The 21,828-nt window shown below is 41.5% G+C and overlaps 3 protein-coding genes across 3 annotated transcripts in view; 2 read left to right on the forward strand and 1 right to left on the reverse strand.

Annotated features, from left to right (window-relative positions):
- The first annotated feature begins 1,451 nt into the window (after positions 1-1,451).
- On the forward strand, positions 1,452-6,502 carry LOC108927403 (speriolin-like protein). Its single transcript, XM_018740674.2, has 4 exons — positions 1,452-1,797; positions 3,086-3,364; positions 3,959-4,098; positions 5,876-6,502. Exons 1-4 carry the CDS (start codon positions 1,614-1,616, stop codon positions 6,206-6,208), a joined length of 936 nt encoding a protein of 311 aa, XP_018596190.1. The 5' UTR covers positions 1,452-1,613; the 3' UTR covers positions 6,209-6,502.
- Positions 6,503-8,061: 1,559 nt separating this feature from the next.
- smpd5 (sphingomyelin phosphodiesterase 5) lies at positions 8,062-13,337 on the forward strand. The gene is made up of 8 exons (XM_018740642.1): positions 8,062-8,352; positions 9,552-10,775; positions 11,104-11,179; positions 11,306-11,446; positions 11,668-11,757; positions 11,947-12,010; positions 12,274-12,433; positions 12,800-13,337. Exons 2-8 carry the CDS (start codon positions 9,642-9,644, stop codon positions 12,905-12,907), a joined length of 1,773 nt encoding a protein of 590 aa, XP_018596158.1. The 5' UTR covers positions 8,062-8,352; positions 9,552-9,641; the 3' UTR covers positions 12,908-13,337.
- Positions 13,338-15,886: 2,549 nt separating this feature from the next.
- fhod3b (formin homology 2 domain containing 3b) overlaps positions 15,887-21,828 on the reverse strand; it is a 130,562-nt gene continuing 124,620 nt past the window's right edge. Inside the window, exons 22-25 of the mRNA XM_029246040.1 lie at positions 21,463-21,655; positions 17,964-18,144; positions 17,473-17,637; positions 15,887-16,775 (exon numbers count right to left, since the gene is read on the reverse strand). Of these exons, the coding sequence (XP_029101873.1) occupies positions 16,693-16,775; positions 17,473-17,637; positions 17,964-18,144; positions 21,463-21,655 (622 nt within the window). The 3' untranslated portion in view covers positions 15,887-16,692. The remainder of the gene's footprint in view (positions 16,776-17,472; positions 17,638-17,963; positions 18,145-21,462; positions 21,656-21,828) is intronic.

Here is a 21,828-nt window from a genome sequence, read left to right on the forward strand (position 1 = left end):
AAGGTTGCAGGTTTGTATTTCACCTCTGGCTGTAGTGCCCTTGGTCAAGGTACTTACCATAAAATTGCTCCAGTGTGTATGTGTGTGTGTGTGTGTGTGTGTGTGTGTGTGTATATATATATATATAAAAAAAAAAATTACCCAGCTGAGCAAATGGGTAAGTGTAGGTAGGTTAACATTGTAAGTCACTTTGGAGAAAAGTGTTAGCTAAACCAATAAATGTAATTTAGGGAAAATGCACAAAAAATATTAGCACATGCAAGAATAAATATATCTAATGAAGCTGGATTTTGTTTTAAAGGTAAAGAGGACAATGGCAGTAAAAAAAACAAGTCTGAACTACAACCCGTCTGTTAGCGCCCAGGTAGGTATGTGACTGAACACTACTGTTTGACCACTGAGATATCAGGTTTCGCTTTATGTCACTTCATGTGCTCATCTGTTTAACTCTTGTACGGTTTATAATACTTAAGGGTCCAGTTAATGAATCTGTTACAATGTGTTAACCTGGAACATGATCTTCAAAAGTCAAAAAATAATTCCCCAAAATCTCGGAAACCTTTGAGCACTCGTATTCGTCTCTGATGACCGCTGGTGGTGCAAAATAAATTGAACCGAAAATGGATAAAAATACTAAAACCTGTACATTTATATAATAGTTCTTGCTCAGGCCTTGGGCAACAATCCACATCATGTTCATGTGCGGTACATGTAGAGTTCATCATTGTGCATTACTTCCTCCTCACTGTTTGTGAAGCACTTGTGCTTAGTACCACAGTAAAGAAAATGGACACATCTGATTATTGCCCAGTTTCCCTGCAGTTCTGTCAAAAATTTTAGGTTTCCCATAAACCACCACTTATCTTAAATGTTACATTGTTAATATACTCACACATCAAAAAAGACATAGAAAAAATTCCCAAGTTACTTTTCCTAATTGCTGCACATTTTCTTGACATTTCTATGAAGAAACTAGCAGAAGGAAGGCGGGCCGTATCTACACGGCAAGCCAACAGACGTCGGTAAGCACCCCACACACACGACTGGAGGGTGAAACCGCTTTAATTCCACTCACAGCCACGGTGTCTACGTGTGTCCGGTGTCACGTGCTCGTGTCCAGCGTTCTCGTGCGACTGTAACAGCGCAAGCCGGAAGATGTATCTGTTACCATGGAGACCGACATGGTGACCATAAACAAAGCGGAAAATGGCAATAAGGGGAGGAACGTTGCACACTGCACGTGAATCAGTCAGTAATCGTGAGGACAAAGTTAATATAAAAACTAAGTTAATATAAAATATAAAAACTAACATTAATAAAAACTAACATTTATTTTCGCTATATGTGACATTTTGACGAAACTTTACCGGCGAATAACTCGAAGAAGGGCGTCCGTAATTACTCATTGTGACTGAGGCTTGAAGGGTCACTTTTTTTTAGCTACAAACAAAACCACTTCCGGTCCCATTTTGAGCTCAAAAATTTGTGGCGGTATTGAGAAAAAAATGGTTAAATAATCTGGTATTCTTTAGAGAGGAATGGCTCATTAGGCGGGCTGAGGGACACGACGATCTTCAGCAGATCTGCAAGCTTGAAGCAGAGAAAGACGCTCGATGTCTTGGGCTGAAGGGCAGGACATCGCGGAGGACATGGGCCAGAGCTACGAGCTGCTGCGCTGGCAGAACACGATGCTGAGACAGGCGAACGCGGACCTGCGCCTCCTGCTGGACGTGGCGAAGGAGAACCTGTCTCTGCGCAGCCGCTTTCTGGGCTCCGACGGCAAGACTGAGCTCTCAGGTCATTGCTTTTGATCAGATGCAATGTGTCTCGTTTTCCTTTGTCACGTAAATTTTTTTAAACGGTCTTTACTTGTAGCGACGACCTGCCTGCAAACTGTTACGCATTAAAAATGAATCTGCATTACGGCCTTGTTGCTGTACATGCATCGTGCGCATCAGCTGCAGTTATGAATTATATTAGTACAGTAAATGATTGATGTGTCAATCTTCTGCATCAGAATAAGGCAGCGGTCACTACAAATGTATTGCTCTTTAATAAAGGGGAAAAAACTGACAGCAGACACAAGAAAATATAATTAAGATGTATATTACAAAGAATATACAATATACAGGTCAAATTGTTCATTCCATTACATGTACATTAAGGCAAGACACTCCTGTCCTCAATACACCTGTATGGTATCATCTGTACTGCCTGGAGGCCTTGGACCTTGAGAAATTACCTTTCTGTGTGTCTATGGTAGTTTTTCCCTTTGTCTTTTTCTTTTCTGCTGATCACTCACACACACACACACACACACACACACACACACACATTTTCTGAACCGCTTGTCCCATACGGGGTCGCGGGGAACCAGAGCCTACCCGGCAACTCAGGGCATAAGGCCGGAGGGGGAGGGGACACACCCAGGACGGGACGCCAGTCCACCGCAAGGCACCCCAAGCGGGACTCGAACCCCAGACCCACTGGAGAGCAGGACCCGGTCCAACCCACTGCGCCACCGCGCCCCCGTGCCCCCAGTTTTCTGCTGATCATTGGTTTATAATTGTAATTAACATTTATATGTAGGTAGGGTAACTACCACCAAGTTCAGTTCAACTGAAGGCAACAGCAAATTAGTCAATACATTTTTGTTTCCATGTCATAGTTTCATTCATCATCCTCAGTAATTTTTGAAGATTTTCATAATTAATATTACAATAGTGCATAATACCATAGCAATAAGGGCACAGGTGAAACTGATGATGTTGAGTGAGAGTGAAAATTTTGTCTGTAAAAACAGAAAGGGGAGACGTTTAACTGCCTCTCTGGTTCAAAACACAAAAAATAAATGCATTAAGATTCAAATGTTACATTTAAATCAGCTATCCTCAAATGATCTCACGTAACCATTTGCGCAAAGTGTATTATGAGGAAGAAGAGCAAATTTGGGTCACTTAGAACACATTCATAGACTGTCCTGAAGCACGTGGCCAATTCGGAAGCTGCAAACTACCGACATGCATAAATATATGCTGAAAGCTCTCAGGGTAGTTAATGGTAATTTCTATTTTTTGTGTCACAGGAAATAAAACTGTTAATGCAACTGAAACCCTGGATGAAGTCAAATTCACAGATAACTTGACTCGTACACCACACAGAACGTCATCTCCCCTGATCCTGAAGTCCATGACTAAGGAAGCTGTGGACAGAAGCACACTTCACCAGGAGGAGGGTGCCTATCATTCTCATCAGTCCCATAATGCTAAACGCCTGGAATCGTCTGCCCAGAGGAGCCTGCACAAAAGCACCCTTCAGCATGAGGACTTGCTTAGTCAGTCTACCATGTATCATGATTTAAAAGGTATGATCATTTTTGCTATCATACACATAACCCTGGTCATGTGTTTAAAACAAAGTAAAAGTGTAATATAAATGTATAAAAAATTAGTGGAAAATATATATATAAATATATAATGTATTTCCTCTACATCTGGCTTCTGAACAATTAAAGTTCCAGTGCATTACAGCACAAGGTATCTACTGATAATTCTAATTTTCTGTATATGCTCTTTTCTCTCTTATCATTTCCCTCAAGTGTTGCAGGAGCACTTCAATAATAATACTGCAAGAAAGTAGTCCTGAATTACGCTGAACATGCCTATTAGTAAAAACTAGAAGCGAAACAACCGGCCAGATGTTAGTGAGGACCAAAAATTAAAGGCAACAATACAGAGAATAATACTTTGGTTGGGGGCATGTCACACCCTTGTGACTCCCGTAGTTCTAACTATATCACTGGCATTAATTGTTTTTTTTTATGTGATACCAATGTTAATTCAAAATTCCGTGGTGGTCTTTATGTTATTCCTATAAGATCCTTAGAGGTTTTCAGGGATAAATAAAAAGTTTGTTGTTGATTTATGGAAATGAAATTCATTCTCTCCTTATCCCATAGACTTGACCTCTAATGAACCAGAGCGATTATTGGGGGAGATCGCATTTCAGCTGGACCGCAGAATTTTGGCATATGTATTTCAGGGGCAATCCAGACTATATGGGTTCACGACACTCAACATTCCTGATAAAATTGTTCAGGTATGAGTCAGAAATGTCTTTGGGGAGCTGGGTGACTGTTTGCTGAAAGCATAACAAGGAGTAATAATATACACACACACACACACATTTTCAGAACCGCTTGTCCCATACGGGGTCACGGGGAACCGGAGCCTACCTTGCAACACAGGGCGTAAGGCCGGAGGGGGAGGGGACACACCCAGGACGGGACGCCAGTCCGTCGCAAGGCACCCCAAGCGGGACTCGAACCCCAGACAGCAGGACTGTGGTCCAACCCACTGCGCCACCGCACCCCTGTAATAATATACATGAGAGTAAAATAAAATGTGCAGCTTTATAATATATTATCTTAGCAAGGCACAGTTAATCACCTGTAATCACTTGTTCCTCTTATACATGTCTTAATTAGATAAAACACTGGAGCATATTTTAAGTTAATCAGATAGGCTTTCCTCGTAAAATAGAAGCTCCATTGACAAGAATTCAGACTTATGAGGAGATTTAATTTCTTCCCTAAAATTTGCATAATGAGCTATCGGTTCATACAAAAAATGTCTTGCAAGAGTGTAAATCTAATTTTGAAATGTGACACTTAGTGTCATTGAACACCATACATGGTGAGCAGCTCCTCTCCACACATGCAAACGTGTGAGGTGATGCTTTTGTGTATTTAGTTGTCAGATTGTCATGTGCCTGGAATTCAGAAATCTTGTGACTTTTATTTATAATAATAATTTCTAAAGCAAACAAAAATTAAGTGCTAAAAGTTGTAAGTGCAAAGGAAAGCCTTACTTATCAATTTAAGGTTTAAAGGGATAAAAGATAAAAGTTCTCTTGAAAGGAGATATCATTATGAATTAATTCAAGTGATTTGACACACTGTTCACCTGTCATAAATGATACTTCATGAATGACTCAACAGAGAAGGGTTACAAGTGTTACAAGTGATTACTACTTATAATGGGGGCAGCTAGTAGCATAGTGGTTAGAGCTGGTGCCTGCGGACCCAAAGGTTGCAGATTTCAGTCTCACCTTTAGTCGTAGTACCCTTGGGCAAGGTACTTACCCCAAATTGCTCCAGTAAAATTGCCTAGTGGTATAAATGGATAAATAACTAAGTAGCTTTACATTGTAATTTGCTTTGGAGAAAAGCATCGGTTAAATTAATAAATGTAAATGATTTTGGTAATTATGAGAAATGCCTTCTTAGGTAATGCGCTAATAAAAGAACAAGAGAGCTAATAATGGGACAGCTGCTCAGTTATTTTGCCATGCAACAGAATAAAAAAACAGTAATAGTAACGGAAATAATGGAGGGAGGGGACAGAAGAGGGACCATTTAAATTGTTATGTGTAAGTGATTTTGAACATGTAGGTCTTAAATCTAGATTTAAATGTCTCTGGAACAATTTGTATATTCTGAACTTTTTTCATGTTTAAAAGATAAGCATAAATTTGGCATGTTTTGTGAAAAAATGGGTGAACCTTGTACAGCTCAAGAACACATTATTTATTTGTCCTATTTAAATTATGGGTAATGAAGAATTTTTATTAGTAGATCTTGAGGAAAGAATTATAAAAATTTATGTGAGGGAACATGTTTTTTTTAGTGGTGTAAAGAATAAAACATCCCAGACTTGTTTTATTGACTTGTCCAGTTGTACACAGCTGCCCTGAACTGCACTGACAGTTGATGGTGTGATTTTAAAGGAGCTCCATCATTTCACAGTAATGACTGAGAATTCAGTGACTCACACAGCCACCTCTCTCATTTTCACTGCCCCTTTTTCTTCGTAAGGTGTCCAAGCATCCGTTGACGGGGAAGGTGGACGAGGCGTACCGCTGCGCGCTGACAAAGCGTTACCTCGAACTGATGGAAGATCTTCAGTTTCTAGGCTACAGTCAAACTCATCACCCCTCAGTCACAGAGATCATCATAAATACCTTTGGTGTCCTCAGGCACAGACCTGACAGCCACAGTGCACAGGAGTTGGGCTACACCAACACAGACTTTTTGCGCAAAATGATTATCAGAATAGCACCTCCAAAGATGTTCAAGGACCTACTAACCCTCTTCAGCTGCCTGTGCTTCATGGCCCGAAAGGACAACAAGCCCCTCTTCCTGTGGTAGTCAGTCAAAGTCTCAGAGACATGCTCTGATTTCTCAGTGACACGCACCAAAAAAATGTTTCAGAACGCAGTGCTTCAGATGAACATGTTTTCCATCTACTTATAAAACATTGCTCTTTTTGCACTGCTTATAGTGTTTTGTGCCACATTATTTTCCACTGAGTTTCTAATTGATTTGTATACCTTCCGTAGGTGCATTTATGGTTGGGAACTTCAGTCTGTTCTTTCAGAAACAAATGACCCAACAAATTATTACTTTAGAGGTCATATTTGCTCAAGGAGGGATGGGAACAGAGGGGCATAAAGAGCAAACATGGACATTGCCTATCAATAAGTTATATTTTTCTTAGGAACTCAGGGTTTGATATTTTGATACACAATAATAAACCAATTGCAGTATTTTAACTCCACTTTGTGTAACACGGACTGCATGGCCACTTGAGTGTGGAGGTTTGACAGTAGTGACGGTGGCTGTCTGTGGGTTTTCCACATCAACCCGAATCGCTTCAGAAAATAACCAGTTAGTAATTTAGTTATTGTTAATATCCACATGTTGCACACACACAATTTAGAAAAACTGTGAGCCAGATTCATACATATTTCCAAACCCACAGCCTAAGGGTGGTGAAGAACCAGCACTGCCTGCCGAGCCTCTCAGAAGCTTTATAAATCTCAAAGAATGCCTTGTACAATGCAACATGTAAGTGGAAATGTACAGTGGAGTGTTTATTTTCATTGCTTAGCTACCAGAAAGTTGTTTCTCTTCCACAGCACTGATACTACAAAATAAGAGTACAAGCTGTTACTGGCATAGTATAGCAAGTTACTGTATTTCAGACACCAGTCCACTGGAATTTAAAGCAGCAATCCATTGCGGAGCTTCAGATTTTAATGTAATATCACTTATGTTACATACAAAATAAGTGAGGAAATGAGATTAAAAAACAACACTGAACTTTATATTGAGTAAAGACATTTGCTGAATGTTTCACTGTATTGTGAAAAGCTGGTAGGATAGTGGTTAGCACTGCTGCCTTTGCTTTGAACCCAAAGATCGCAGGTTTGAATCCCACCTCCCGATGTATTACCCAAGCAATACAATACATTTACATACCTAAATTGTTCCAGTAAATACCGTCCTGCTGTATAAATGGTGGGTAATGGTAGGTAGCTTACATTGCAACTTGCTGCAGCAACTCCTAACGTAACAAAAGTTTATATGTATCAGAAAAAAATTATTACTGGGAAACTGGGTTTACTTAAGAATCACGTCTGCAACTATCATGTCCCTCTTTCTCCCAACGTAATGCACAAATTGTAACGACCCGCGTTACTGTGTTTTAGCGGGAAATGCGTGTGTTGTAATTGGTTGGCGTTTGGTGGCGCGCGGGGAATATAAGGGAGCGACTGCGGCTGTCTGTGACGGGAAAGAAGTGGTATCCTCGGATCGAGAGCAGGATTTCCCTGGTGTCGGTTTCAAATAAAACGCTCGACATGAACACTGTCTCTGCGTCCTTCTTCGCGCCACAGTATTTTGTCTGAGAAAAGCGTCTGCTAAATTATTATGAATGTGTACATGTAGGAAGGTGATCAGGAATCGTCGATATTCGGATAAAGTTTTATGCAGCTACTCGTGCGATCATGAACGTTGGTTCAAAGTTGGTGGAAAGTAAACTGCTGTACTTAAAGAATCACACGTCTGCAACTATGTCTCTTTCTACTAATCATAATCATTATGCACACACTGCGAGATCATGGACGTCGTTTTGGAGAAAACAGCGTTTGCTGAATACATGATGTATATTTCTTCCTAAACGCCATTCAAAGAGCGCTGTGAGATCAGCAGAGGCTGTTTCTGGTTCTGGGTCTGGCCAACACTGTGCTCCATACATACTGTGGTTTCTTCGACAACCTGTGAACCTGTCGGACCTGTCGCGCAGCTCCACCTGGACGAGGAAGGGACTGAGAGACACAGACAGGGCGGTCTCGGAATGAGCTCGTACAACTGAACACCACTAGTACTGTAAACCTTTTAATAAAACAAAACACTTTTTAAGGACCGAAGCGATTAGTTGTGGATTGAACGCGTCTTTTCTCGGATTGTCGCCGCAACGTCTCTCACACTGTTAGTTACGGCGGAAACAGGTAACGTTCAAAACGCGCTTCAACAGGTTTATCGGTGATGTGGATGGATATATTCAATTATATTCCAACACCTGATGTTATGTAAAATATTTAAGTGTTAAATGGCGCGTTTTGGATAGTAAGTTGGTGAAATTTCCGCATTATTAGCTCGCGAGCTAGGTTAGGAAAGTGCCAGACACTGAAGAAGCTAACGAGAAACCTGCCACAACTGAACTGTCAACTAAACCAAACAGCTCAGGTACTCGGAGATTACAAGAAAAAATGAAATAAGTAATAGTGACATTCTCTGGCTACGCGTTTCCTTTGAAACAAAGTAACAGCAGATTAGTGCTTTGAAGCGACGGTCTAGTTTCCGGTTAGCTAACTAGCGCACAGCTACTTACTTTCAGTTGCCGGCGTTGTCTTCACGAAGTTATTATCAATTAATGTCACTTTAAAGTTTATATTTACGCACTTAACTACTCAGTAAGGTTAGTTACCTGTAGGTATCACGTTTTCGGGGCTAGTTAACCCGTTTCACTCTCTGAACCACTTCATCACCACTTTCACTTTAAATAAAAAAAAAAATCCAGATACGTATTGAGTACAGTGTTGTTACTGTACTAATTCAGGGTAAATACCTTGACGAAGGGTCCTGCGGCAGTGGTTACAGGTACATGTCAATAGTCTCACCAGCTGCTGTTGAGCCTTGATTCTTTATCAGTAGATTGACTTTGATCTGTTTGACTTCCTCTTGTTAAATCATGGTATCCAGTCCCTTCCCAGGGTTCTGTTTTGCTGCTGTAAAATAAAACTTCACCGTGAGCTTGTGATCGTGTGAGCACTTCTCTTTTCTCCAAACATTTTGTATCACTTGCTGGAAAGCTAGCTGATATGTTTGTGCAAAGCTTTGCACAAACATATCAGCTAGCTAGCCAGCAAGTGATACAAAATAAACAAACAAGGTCCTTGTATTTCTATGTATCTTATGTGAAGGGAGCATCTGGGATAAGATGAGTGTTTAAAAGATGGGTCAGCAGATCTGAAAACCCCTGTTGAACTTTCTCATCTTTATAGGACTAAGGAAATGACCAGCTCCTAGTAAGCAGTGTTATTCACACATTCTCCTTCAGTGCGGTTGAGACGTCTTGAATCGCTTCTCTTCATTGTGTAATTTGTTACTCTAAGGAAACTACAGGTGTTTTCTCTGCTTTTTGAAGGTCTTGTGCAGGGGTGTTGCCATGGCAGGTACGGTGACAATGAGCTGAAACGGAGCTGGAACTCTGCCTGTGAGTGTGTGGAGGTGAACTATGGCGCTGCGGGAGTCCCCCTTCCCCAATGGGTTTGCGGAAGGCCTCCATGCCGTGGGCTGGGGGCTCATCATGCCCTGCTTTTGGTTCCTGGACCGTCTTCTGGCTGTTTGTCATTCGACAAGCCTGGAGTGGCGCCAGCGGCGTGAGGAAGAATGCTACCTCCATCCACTCAGGGTCTTCTTCGGTGTACTCTTCTTACTTGCCCTCTTCATCATCAGCACCCCCATCGCCTTCCTCGGCTTTCTGCTTTGGGCGCCCCTTCAGGCAGTCCGTCGGCCATTCTCCTACCACCAGGAGAGAGTGGTGCACCCAGAAGCCCAGGAGTGCTCGCAGTCATGGCTGCACAACGGGGGCAAGGCCACGTTTAGCTTTGTCGCTGGCAATGTGTGCCTGCTGCCGGATGGCCTAGCACGGTTCAACAATCTGGGCCACTCACAGAGGCGGGCAGCTGCCATTGGACAGTTAATCGCACAGGGGATCAGCCGACCGCACATCTCCATTTTTGCTGACACACCCAGCAGTAGCGGTACACTTAGTCCTACCAACAGCCTGCTCTCTCAGCACTTGCCAGGATCTTATGGGGCCATGGACTCTTATATGCAGTCCCCACTGGCTAATTGCTCCAGTGAGGGCTGTGTGGATGGGACTGTAGCATGGACTGGCTCTGGAGACACTACCGGAAGTGTGCCTGATGAGAACAAGCAGGGCCCCACTTTACCTTCCTGTGATGTCCCACCTTCTGGGACCAAATGTAGCTTGAAGTCCAACCAGCACAGCAGCAGGGAGCAGGGACATGCTCCTAGGGCATTCCGGGTTCAGGACCAGCATGATGATGTGCGCTGTGAGGTGTCCACTCTCTTCCCTCCCAACGTGGATATAGTGTGTTTGGAGGAGGTGTTTGACAAGCGTGCGGCTCACAGGCTCAAGGAGGCCCTGAGCACCATCCTGGGCCATGTGCTGTATGACGTGGGTGCCTATGCCTTCCAGCCTCATGGCTGCTGCTCCTTCAAGTTCTTTAACAGTGGACTCTTTGTGGCCAGCCGCTACCCGATCCTGGAGGCGGAGTACCACTGCTACCCCAATGGGCGGGGAGAAGATGCGCTCGCTGCCAAAGGCCTGCTCTCTGTCAAGGTGCCAGTCTTTGCTGCTTTTACTTTACGGTCAAAGGAAAATGTAACTAATTGATTGGTCAAGGAGCATGTCGGAGATGGAAATTACAATTTGGTTTCTTAAGCGGTTAGTTATGCAACTTTGAAATTAACATTTTAGAGTTGGTTATTTTATGCAGTATTTGCAGTGTATCTTTTATTCATTGCTTTTTCTAGCGGCAGTATTTTCAGGCCAGATACTCTTTAATATGCTTTTATTAATTGTATATGCTTAATGTATTGATTTATCCCAATTAACTTTTTGTCCATTTTTCATTCTATTAGTTACGGTTGATGATTGTCTTTCCCAGGTTTTTATTGGCCTGACTCAAAGACAGAAGCCTGTCATTGGATATTTTAACTGCACACACCTTCATGCCCCAGAAGGTGGGTCATATTCCTTCTATGATCATTTTATGCACTTAAGTATTACATGATTCCTGCTCTCTTTTTTTCAGCTTGATATTACAGTGAATTAAAAGGTGTGGGCTAACTTGGTGTGTTGTGCCGCAGGTGAAGGGGAGATAAGGTGTGAGCAGCTGAATTTGCTCATGAAGTGGATCGAAGAGTTCCAGACCAGGACCAAAGAAGCTGATGAAGTAGTAGTGTTTGATGTCCTCTGTGGGGACTTCAACTTTGACAACTGTTCTCCTGGTACATTCTCATATCTGTTCAGCAAACAAACACATTCTTGCACATGCCTGAAAACTCTACTTAGGGGCACTAAAGACTTAAATACACTGTGTCTTTGTCAGTTATTGCCAAGACGAGATATCCTCTGGCCTTTTCATTTTTATGACACGGCAGTGCCCTCTGATAGACGTTACTGCAACTGATGCTTAGCATATGTTATATGTCTCTTTTGTCCTGGCTAGATGATGTCCTGGAGCAGAGTCACCATGTATTTCAGTACTACAGGGATCCATGTAGAGCTGCTCAAGGGAAGGAAAAGCCATGGGTCATTGGTATGTATCTGCCTCCAAACCTGAGACCCTGTTAGTACTGTACAATTTAACAGTTGTCTTTCCTTCAGCATTGTATAATAAATAAGTTTACAGCCTGTTGACAAGAAGCAGATGTTCACAGTACAATCTTATGTGAAGTTATCTGAAGCAAGAGTACAATGGATGTTCACTGTATACTGTGTTACACAGGCACTTTGCTGGAGCAGCCAACTTTATACCACGAGGATGTGAGCACTCCAGAACGCCTGCAGAAGTACTATAATCTTTTACTATGCTGAAATTTTTGAAGAAACAAACATTGTTGGAAATGTTTCTTAGCAGTATTGAAATTTGAGCTTTATTAACTCAACTCCCTGGAGTTGATAAGATTGGTGTTAACATTAAACAGTAATATCCCTAAGTATCCATGATGCAATTTGACATGTCTTGAAAATTTTTTACAGTTGAAGCAGGTCATTCGAAAAACAGTTCTTTATTTTGTAATGAGTTATTTTACCTGCCACCCCTCATCACCAGAACCCTGGAGACGGAAGAGTTACGGAAGCAGTATATATCACCTCCTGTGCCTTTGGATGAATCATCCATGGTCTACCCTGACAGTGGCAGCCCTTGGGTGGGCCGGCGCATTGACTACATCCTGTACCGAGAGAGCACCCTTGCCAAGCACTGCTACAGTGTATGTGGCCTGTGTCCTGTTACTGCTTGACTTCATGCCTTCTGCGCATAGTGATACGATGAATGATTACTGAGGAAATGTAGGGCAATAGATGCACAGTATCAGTCCTCAGGGTTTGTGTAGGTGCTAGGTGAGAGACAGCCATTGGTGGACTTACAGGCTTTATTTGTTTTCTGTGGCAGCACTCAGTTCTGCCAATGTTTTATATAGTGTGACAACAGCCACCTTAAGTGTGACTAAACGCACATTAAGCAGAGCACCGCAACTAAACAGAAAAGGTCTACAGGTGGTTTGCTGCCTCAACCTGGTACATTGTAGGAGCTGTGCTACCCTAACTTGGATGTAATACCATATCCCCTCTTATAGGAGGTGGAGGAGTTCACCTTTGTGACACAGCTTGCAGGCCTGACGGACCACATTCCTGTTGGCCTGAGGATGAACGTCACATTGAACTCAGATTCAACGGACCTCTGATGCCTGGACACATCTGATGCCCTCGGCGTGCTGTGGGAAGGCGTGTGAGGTATGAGACAAATGGACCACAGGGGAGCATCTATTCATGACGATGCGGCCAGCAGAGGTCTCTAAGAACAACTGTACAGTCCTTGCTTACGCACCTTAATGGAGAAAATCTTGCAGTTTTTCAAAAAATTCAAATAATTGTCTTCCAGTATTTCCACTTTTATTGATATAGAGGGAGATTTTTTTTTTTAAGAACAAAAATAGGAAAAAGTAGCGATTTCAGATTTTGGGTTATGTGGATGATCACTCACTGCTGCCTCCTATATGCAGTATGTAAAAAATAAATATATATTTTAAAAAGATGATGTTTTTTTTTTTTTAAACTGAAGATTTCCAGAACAATTTCAGTGTATGTTAATAAACTTGTAATAAATGAACAAAGCAAAGGCAAACTTTGACAGTAATTTATTAACTGGTTGAATGGGTGATTTCATAGGTTAAAGACTTTGTTTTTTTTTTTGCTAAAATGCATTCTTCCAACTTCTTTTTTTCCCGAGAAAATGTTTGACTGAACTTTTAGATTTAACAAAAATGTTGTGCAAAATGTAGGTTTCTTTTTATTACATTACCATTAACTTGAAAGGAGGATTTTGCATATGGCAACATGGTCATGGGATTAATAAGTCAGTTTTTTTAATTGAAGTAGATGAAAGGTCTTAAGGTGGCTGTTGTCACACTATATAAAACATTGGCAGAACTGAGTGCTGCCACAGAAGTGGTAAATGAAGCATGAAATTCCACTCACTAAAAAAACAACCCTCAAATCCTTTATTGAAAGAAAAAATCAGTTCCTTCTAATGACCCAAATGTTGAATATTGAATCAAACAGAGATCAATTTTGATTGATCCAGAATGTAAATGTGAAATATTTCAGAATGTTAGGGTATTCAAAGTTCATGCCTCGATGTCAAGGAGCATATAACGTAATGAAACACGTGCAAGATGTCACTGGTTCATTACAGCTTTTTTATTGCAACATGTGTATACATACTGTTATGTGGTGGCTATACGAGCGAGACTAGCTGTGGCAATATGATTCCTTGACCAGAATCCCTATACTGTTGACCCAAAATGGCACTGATAACAATGGGTGAGATCAGCTGGGGTGGTTGCTAAGGATGAGGGACAGAGGAATTAAAGGCTTCCTAAGGCTTTGCAGAACTGCAAGGCAGTGACTCGCTCACACTGTCCTAAATGTACTTCAAGTTCACATAGGGTAAAAATGTAGAATTTAAGAGTTCACTGAATATCAAAATTAAATGTCACAGAACCTCCCTTTTATCTTTACTGTTAGTGTTGTGCCTTGTAGATCTTTAACAATGAAAACTCTCTTAAATTACAATTCACAGAATAACACTGCTACTGTATTTTTGGCTATAATACACTATGCTACACAAAGTACAAAAAAAAATCATACAAAGGGGGGAAAAAATGAGTAACATTTACATAATTTTACAGTGTTTTTTTGCTTCTATATATTTTTTCTATTAACTTTACAGCTTTGACTTTTTGATCACACTATTTTGCAATAGAAATACTACAAAGGGTAAGGTGCTGTATAATACATACTACTTTTTTAATGTATAACTGTTTGCTAATAGTCCATCAAAATGAAACTAGAAATGACATCGTGCCATACAAATTAAGATGTGATTCAGTCAATATATGAACAGATCTTCAAGATAAATAATTGTAAAACAAATTTGTAGAACCATTGTTGTTTCAAAAATTATAAAAGGCAAATTCATGTTGACGTTGTTCTTGGGGAAAAAGAGCAGAGAAACAGGACTGAATACATTGTCCGAGGCTTTTGGAAAAGGAAAAAACAAAGAAACATCACAGTTGTTAAATGAGTGGTGGATGTCAGACTTTCAGACTAGATCAGTGTGCCCAGTTTTTATGAAATGAAAGTACCAATGCACTTTTTCAAGCAGTTCTTACATTACACAGTATTACATCCACTTGAGTTTCTCCCTGAAATGTGGCTACATAAGTACAGAAATTTGATTCTGAAAGGCACTCATCCATGTGAAGCCCTTCAAAATGTGTTTAATCTTTTCTGATGTTTAAATACTTGTTTTCACCTTAGTCTGCATTGAGAGGAAAGAATTTCTCCACATTTTCTGGCCTCTAGTCCCAATGCTTCACAGAATTGGTCTTATGCCTGAATAGTCTTTTGAGCCAGCTACTAAATGAACATAACAAAGCCATGGCAGCAGCTCATCCTTCATCATCTCCATCATCATCATCTCCATCATCCATGCTGGTCCAGGTCTGTTTTTTCTATATGTGTCAAAAGGGTTATATGTCCTTTTGCAACATTGGAAAATATTAATCCAGTCTCTTATGGAGTCTGGTTTGACTCCTGTCTCTGACCTTTTTTGGATCATACAATCCTATCATGACAAGTATTCATATGATGACCATGACCTACACTTCAGTTTATACTTGAAGGCTGTAGTGTTTTAAGTCTGTGCACTGAATGCTTCAGACCTGCCTTTGCTTAAAAAAAGTAGAACAAAGCTATATAAAAATTATAGACAATTAAGGAGTCATGTACAACAAAAATAACATGAACAGCAGATGGAACATTTTTTTTAGCATTCTGCCAGTATTCATTCCAGATTACAAAAAGTGTATTTTGTTTTAATAGTGCACATTTCTGTATTAAAGGGGATATTGGTCAGAAGGTCACAGATGTGCAGTTTTCATAAGATTAATTGTCTTAGTCATACTCTGCAACATTGATCACTAAGAATGCAGCATAATCACCGAGACCTGTAGTCAAATATAGATTGTGTTGTATATCAAGTCTTAACCTTCCTACTTGCATACAGGTGTGTGAGCTTTTTGTACAAATACATAACCAACAGGGATAAAAATTAAGACAATAGAGGAAACAGCCTATGTTTTCACCCTCTATTCTGCCCAAAACATTGTATATTTTTCCTTTAAAACATTCCACCTATCCTAGACATCCTTTCTTGCAGCTCCTGTCAATATCCAACCTCCACTCTTCCATCTGGGGCAGACATTCCAGCTCAAAGCTCTTTGTTTGGTATGAAATGCTATCACAATCTTTAAAAAATACCACACAGTGGTTCATTACATAGGCTGGGATACCACAGTGGAAGTGAACCTTGTTCTAAGCTGAGGGAGCATGATTTCTGATTTATGAAATGACAATATTACTTTAAAGGTAAGGTTTTTTTTTAAATCACACTGCTGAAATAACCTTGGGCAAAATACTGTAAACATCTCAGTGGTGCAGCACATAGCCTATGCTAAAAATAAATCCTTATGGGAAAAACACAGGTAATGTACAGCAATGCTGGTGAGAATGCTGGTTTCTGGATCTGAAAGTTCTAGCATTGTACCCTTGAGAATTGTACATTACCTTAGCTACTCCAGCAACCATCCCACTAAAGGAAGAGCATTTGTTTAATCTGGCCATTGTCACGGTTTTGGCTGATGAAATAATGTCATATTCCTAAATTATTTCACAAGTCCTCTCAACACGACAAAAATAGAGCAATTTCAATTTCAATGAGCAATTTCACAATCCTTTGCTGTTCACAATAGATGATACTGGCTCAAGCCCTGGCCATGAAAGAACACCAGTACCCAGTGCATGAGTCAGAGGGTTCCTTCTGGAGACCGCAGGGGTCAGGGAAGGGATCACGGGGCCTTCCCAGGCTGTGGTGCAGACTGCGCACTGGACCGCCGAACCGCTTGTCTCACACCTGCATCTCGGAGCTGCTCACCAGACCAAGTGCTTGGGCCTCTTCTGGAGTCAATCCTCCTTTCCGTGTTCTTCTCACTGCAGGGATGAAGTATACCCAGCCCCATGATTATAATCACCATATTGCATAACCCTATTATCACATGCTTATTAGTACATTATCACATATACTTTCAGAGGATCAGTTTTATTGTACACTTAACAGCACTGAATAACTGTACAGTAGTTCAACAACATATTGTCTGTCCTGTACCTTAATTAATAATGGGGTTGAGTATTCTGGAATTAGCCCAAAAACTTTTTCATTGTTTGCTACAGATCAGAAATATGATTTATGAAAGCATAAATTCCAACTTGAGAAAGAAGAGAGTACAGTGTCAGGCAATAAATATGCATGAACCATGTTGTAAAGGCTTGGCATCCTGTGTATGCATTGCCTGCCAGATTAATACAGATACACTGATGGAGAATTATTTGAAAATCTGTAGACATTGAGCTGTGCTTAAAAAAACACAAACATTCCAAAATGACTGTCAGCATTTTTTTCTTTTGCAGGATTTCTGCAAAAGAAACCGCAACCTTGACTTGTTGTTTCATTCATTATTCATCCATTATCAATATGTTTATTAATAAGCTTGTCCCAGAATTGGGCATGAACTGAAATGGTGGCCCTGAATTAGAGACAGAAGAGGGGATCTGGTTCCTGAGGTTGATATGCCCGTACACTTTTTCCTTCACACACACACACACACACACACAATAGCGTGTGACTCACGTGACTTGCGGTTGGCTCGAGACCTCCTCCTCTCGAGGGGCAGCGTGCGATGGCTAGGACCTTGTGTGGCTGACCTCACAATGCGCTCCATGATCTCGTCTGCTGTATCCTCTGTGGTCACAAGCGACTCATCGTTAACCGCTGACCACGAGCCCATGCGGCCTACTGTAGGAGGGAGGGGACGGAAGATAAGGCAGTGTGAGCATCCAGAGTCCGAGTGTGACAAAACTCAGCCTAGCCCATAAAGTGGATCCAGATAATCAACACATGCTGAAGACAGCATAAATACTGATATAATTAATCAATCACCAACAAAATATAACTTTTTCTTGCAGGAACACAACGAATGAGCCAAAGGCAGACTTGTACATTAGACATGGACAAATGCTTATTAGATCCCAAGTGGAACTCTTCTGTTTTATCCTTGAGTTGTCTATTTAATGTCCAGAGCGGACAGTTTGTAGGCGATCTGCTGTGATGACGTCTCTCACCCCTGGAGGCTCGTGTGCGCGTGCGCAGCCCAGGGACCAGGGAGCTCCCGCCATCGCTGCCCTGCAGGCTGGTCCGCAGCACCGCCTTCATGTGCTCATGCTCTGCAGCATCTTCGGCCGATTGGAGGCCCTGGGCTGAGCTGTCCTGACCTGCCGATGGCGGGCCGCCGAATTTTGCATTCTGCACAGCGGGAGGGGTTCAAAGAAACACAGACAAGTCACCAATGTGTCCCCCTATTAGGGGAAAAAAAGTCCTTCAAGAAAATTACCATTTTTGTAACAGTAAGCAAACTATATATTTTTGTTCCATTTTTATTCCTTTAAAATTAATTTCTATAGTACATCACGTAGTGCAGTTTCCACCACACTAAAACCGTTTCTTGACGCTATGGCTCCCCCTGCTGGACATAAATGTAATCTTTCTTTTTCCTACTGAATGTCACTGAGAGTACAGCGACCGTATTACGTCTAGCATACGCTATATGTATAAGGGGTGTAAAATTTTGTGCCGCTAACTATTGCACATTTCACTTGTTTTGGCACCACGTAATAAAAACAAACACAACAAAGAGGAGTCTGGCGAAAACTCGCAGCCTCCAGCAGCCATGCTTGCCGGGACAAACAGGAAGCAGGTCTCAGTTACCCTGTTTTATAGGCTAAGTGCGCACCACTCATGCCTACGTCACTTCCGGAACCCATCGCTACCCTTTTGACTAAGCTGTGGGAACCCGCTTGAGTCTGCCCAAAGAGCTATCAATCAATTCAAAACCCACTTCACGTATTGTAAAGCCGAAGAATATTTCTCTATAACATATGTTTTGTAAACAAATAACCCCTCTGATGTGGAAACACATTTCCAGTGAAAATTCGGAGAGTGCTGCAAAATGAACAGCACCACTAGACTGGTGCCTTTGAATCATGTAGACAACACATAAAAATTAAGCCAGCCTTTTCTTATACAGTATAATTCGAGGTGCTGCTTTTTTAATATAAGCATTACTTTTTTCCAGACACCACCCAACACTGATGCACTTTCACATTCATCTTGTCATTCCCTATATGGGATCCTGGCAGCTGACCTCCATTTTACATGCTAAAGCACAACAATCCAGCGGTACTCAACTGAACACATTAAGGCACTCTGGGCTGTAGTCATTCAATCACAAAATCATCATTACTTCCTTGGTATTAGTGGGAGGAGACAAAGCAAACAGGAAAAAAGGAAAGTCGAGGATATCCCAAGACACAAGAGGAAAGGCCTGTGTTAGCTTGGTGGCATTTTAGTGCTGTTAAGCACATCAAACTGTTTTTGCCATCACACACACCTACATACACATTTGCTTCATGCACATTAAAATAAAATCACAAATCACACACATTATACCTCGATGTTCTCGTCTTCAAACTGTAGAAAGGAAATACAGAAAAAAAGTCTGAGGGGGAGACACGGTGGGATCAAATGGTCAAGAGGGAAATGACCAGTGAAATAACCAAAGAAAACCTGATTAAAAGAAAGTGTTAAACACAGTAAATAGACTGAGGGAGGAGAACAAGGATCCCCTGCCAGGATTACAGCTAATCCTCAACCTAGCAGAACAGGGGACACAAAGTAAAGCTTTTCCAAACAACAGACAACTTCCTCATTTCTTAGTGGGGAAAATAAGAAGATACCTAAAAAACAAGAGTTTTCACTAATAACTTGGGGAAAAATATTGGACTGTCATTTTAAATGTTGTAAATGGTTAGCATTTGTTTTACCGCTCTTACAACAAAGAGAATCATAGGTGTATTGTGCAAAAGAAGGACATTCTTGCAACATCTCTCTGCTTTGGACCTCTGATCTGAAGAGCAGTTCCCAATCTCCCACACTGTGTCAAGAAGAGATACAGTAGGCCTACAGCGGGAAAGGAATGAGCGTGTTTTCCCAGAGCCCCATTGACCTCTAGGCTAACACTCAGAGTGTGGCTGCACAAACCTCTGGAAGCTGTGGCGTGTGTGGCTTTTCCGGCAACTCTTGAACCGCGCAAGGACTAATTACATGGCAACGTTAGCAAATGACCTTTATTTTCCAACCAAGATTTCAGCGTTCCCTTGGGAATCAGTAGAGAAAGTTTTGCTCGCCAGCCGTGTCCTAAACCCACATTTTTTATGTTGCATTAAACTGAATCACAAACTAACAGTTGGTCACTCAACTGTTGCTCTTATGTAGATGCACATAACAGCAGGATAACCATTGATTAAGCGGAAAAAACATTTAAAAAAATTGACCAAAAGTCATATTGATTAACATAAGTTCCTTCCACACAACTTGAACCAATTTACTCTATAAAAACACTTCAGTCTGTGCTTGACATGAAAGTGATAATCAAAACAGACAGATGCCTGAAGCATTCTTGAACTACCGAAGGCCCAAGAACCCAACAGCATCCCTTTATAATAGCGCCAGATCCAGTGTCATAGCAGATATGTTCATCATAATGATATGCATCAGCAGTTTTTTTTTTCTGGAAAATTAAATTGTTAAATTAAACTGCTGGCTAACAGCATGGTTTGTGACCCAACTCGTGAAATGAGCGGAAAGTGGAAAAGTGGCACTGAGACAAGAGATGGCTCTTCTTTCCTGTCCTTGAATGCTTATTTGTATGGTTTTTGTGGAGTTCCCTAGGCCATGCCCCCCCCGAATATCTGGACTGGATTCATTCTCAAGATTAAATCAAACAAAACAAAAAATTTCCCTAAACAGACAAAACAAACATGATCTTCATGTTTACTGTCAGAATGCTGTCAGTTCAAAGCAACCCAGTTTACGGTTTACAGATGATGGATCTTGATTTTGCTCAGACTTGATATCTAGCTCAGAAAGACAACAGAGACAGAGGAGTAGAAATTCTTTGTCTTTGGGAGAGAAGGAATCCAAACAGGACACTTCAGGTGGTCAGAGAAAAGAGCGAACAGCTGAGAAATGTTTACTGTGTGTGTGGCTGGTTCACAAAAAAAAAAATGCAAACAGCGCATCACAGTGTCTGTAAAAGAAACACACCAAGTTCGAAGCCAGCATAAATAATAAGCCTGACAAGTATAAAATATGCATCATATATCCGGCACTCTCATCTTGAATATGTCTCCAAGTCTTGTATTACAGCCATGGAGACAGACCACCTTGACTTAGAAAAGGGTGACAGATGGTATGCAGACAGAGCTTCCCTGGGCTGTTGCCTGTTCTTTCCATGTAGCACTTGACGGCAGGTCACTAGGACCTTTCCAGGTGACCCTTAATTAATGAACTGTGTCTCACTTCCTGGGGCCTTTGAGACCTCCCGTTACAGCACAGAGGGCCATCTGAAGGAGATCTCATGTAATAGCCTCTTATGAACTGGCAGTCTTCCTCTGGGGATAACCTAGTACTGTGGGTCTCTTGGTGGCAAGCATCCAAGCCAAACAACCATTCAGATCTTTGTAGGATGCTGATGCAGTCATGAAGGAGAAACGGAACACTCACATCTGTGATCATCTTGCCACGAGTCTTGTTCCTCTCGCGGTGGCTGGCCCTCTTCTGCCTCTGCTGCAGGACTCGTTCGCGCGTCGTTCGGTACTCCAGGGCAAACTCGCTCACGGTCTTGCAGAAGCGATGGATGCTCACCTCCCGCACAGTGTATGGAGGGTGGCCCAGGAACAGCAGGAAGGCATGGAACCTGCAGACCAAACATTTTGTATGCGGTTGGGAATGTTCTTGCAGTCTGAAGGTTGACAGTTTAAGTCCCGGAACTATTCTTCAGCATGATGAATGAACATGACTTTACCTCAGTTGCTACAGTAAAATATTTAGCTGTAGAACAGGTGAAACTACGACAATTTGCCTTGCACC

Source organism: Scleropages formosus, chromosome 18 (assembly GCF_900964775.1).
Source record: "Scleropages formosus chromosome 18, fSclFor1.1, whole genome shotgun sequence".
In the NCBI taxonomy this organism is placed as follows: Eukaryota; Metazoa; Chordata; class Actinopteri; order Osteoglossiformes; family Osteoglossidae; genus Scleropages; species Scleropages formosus.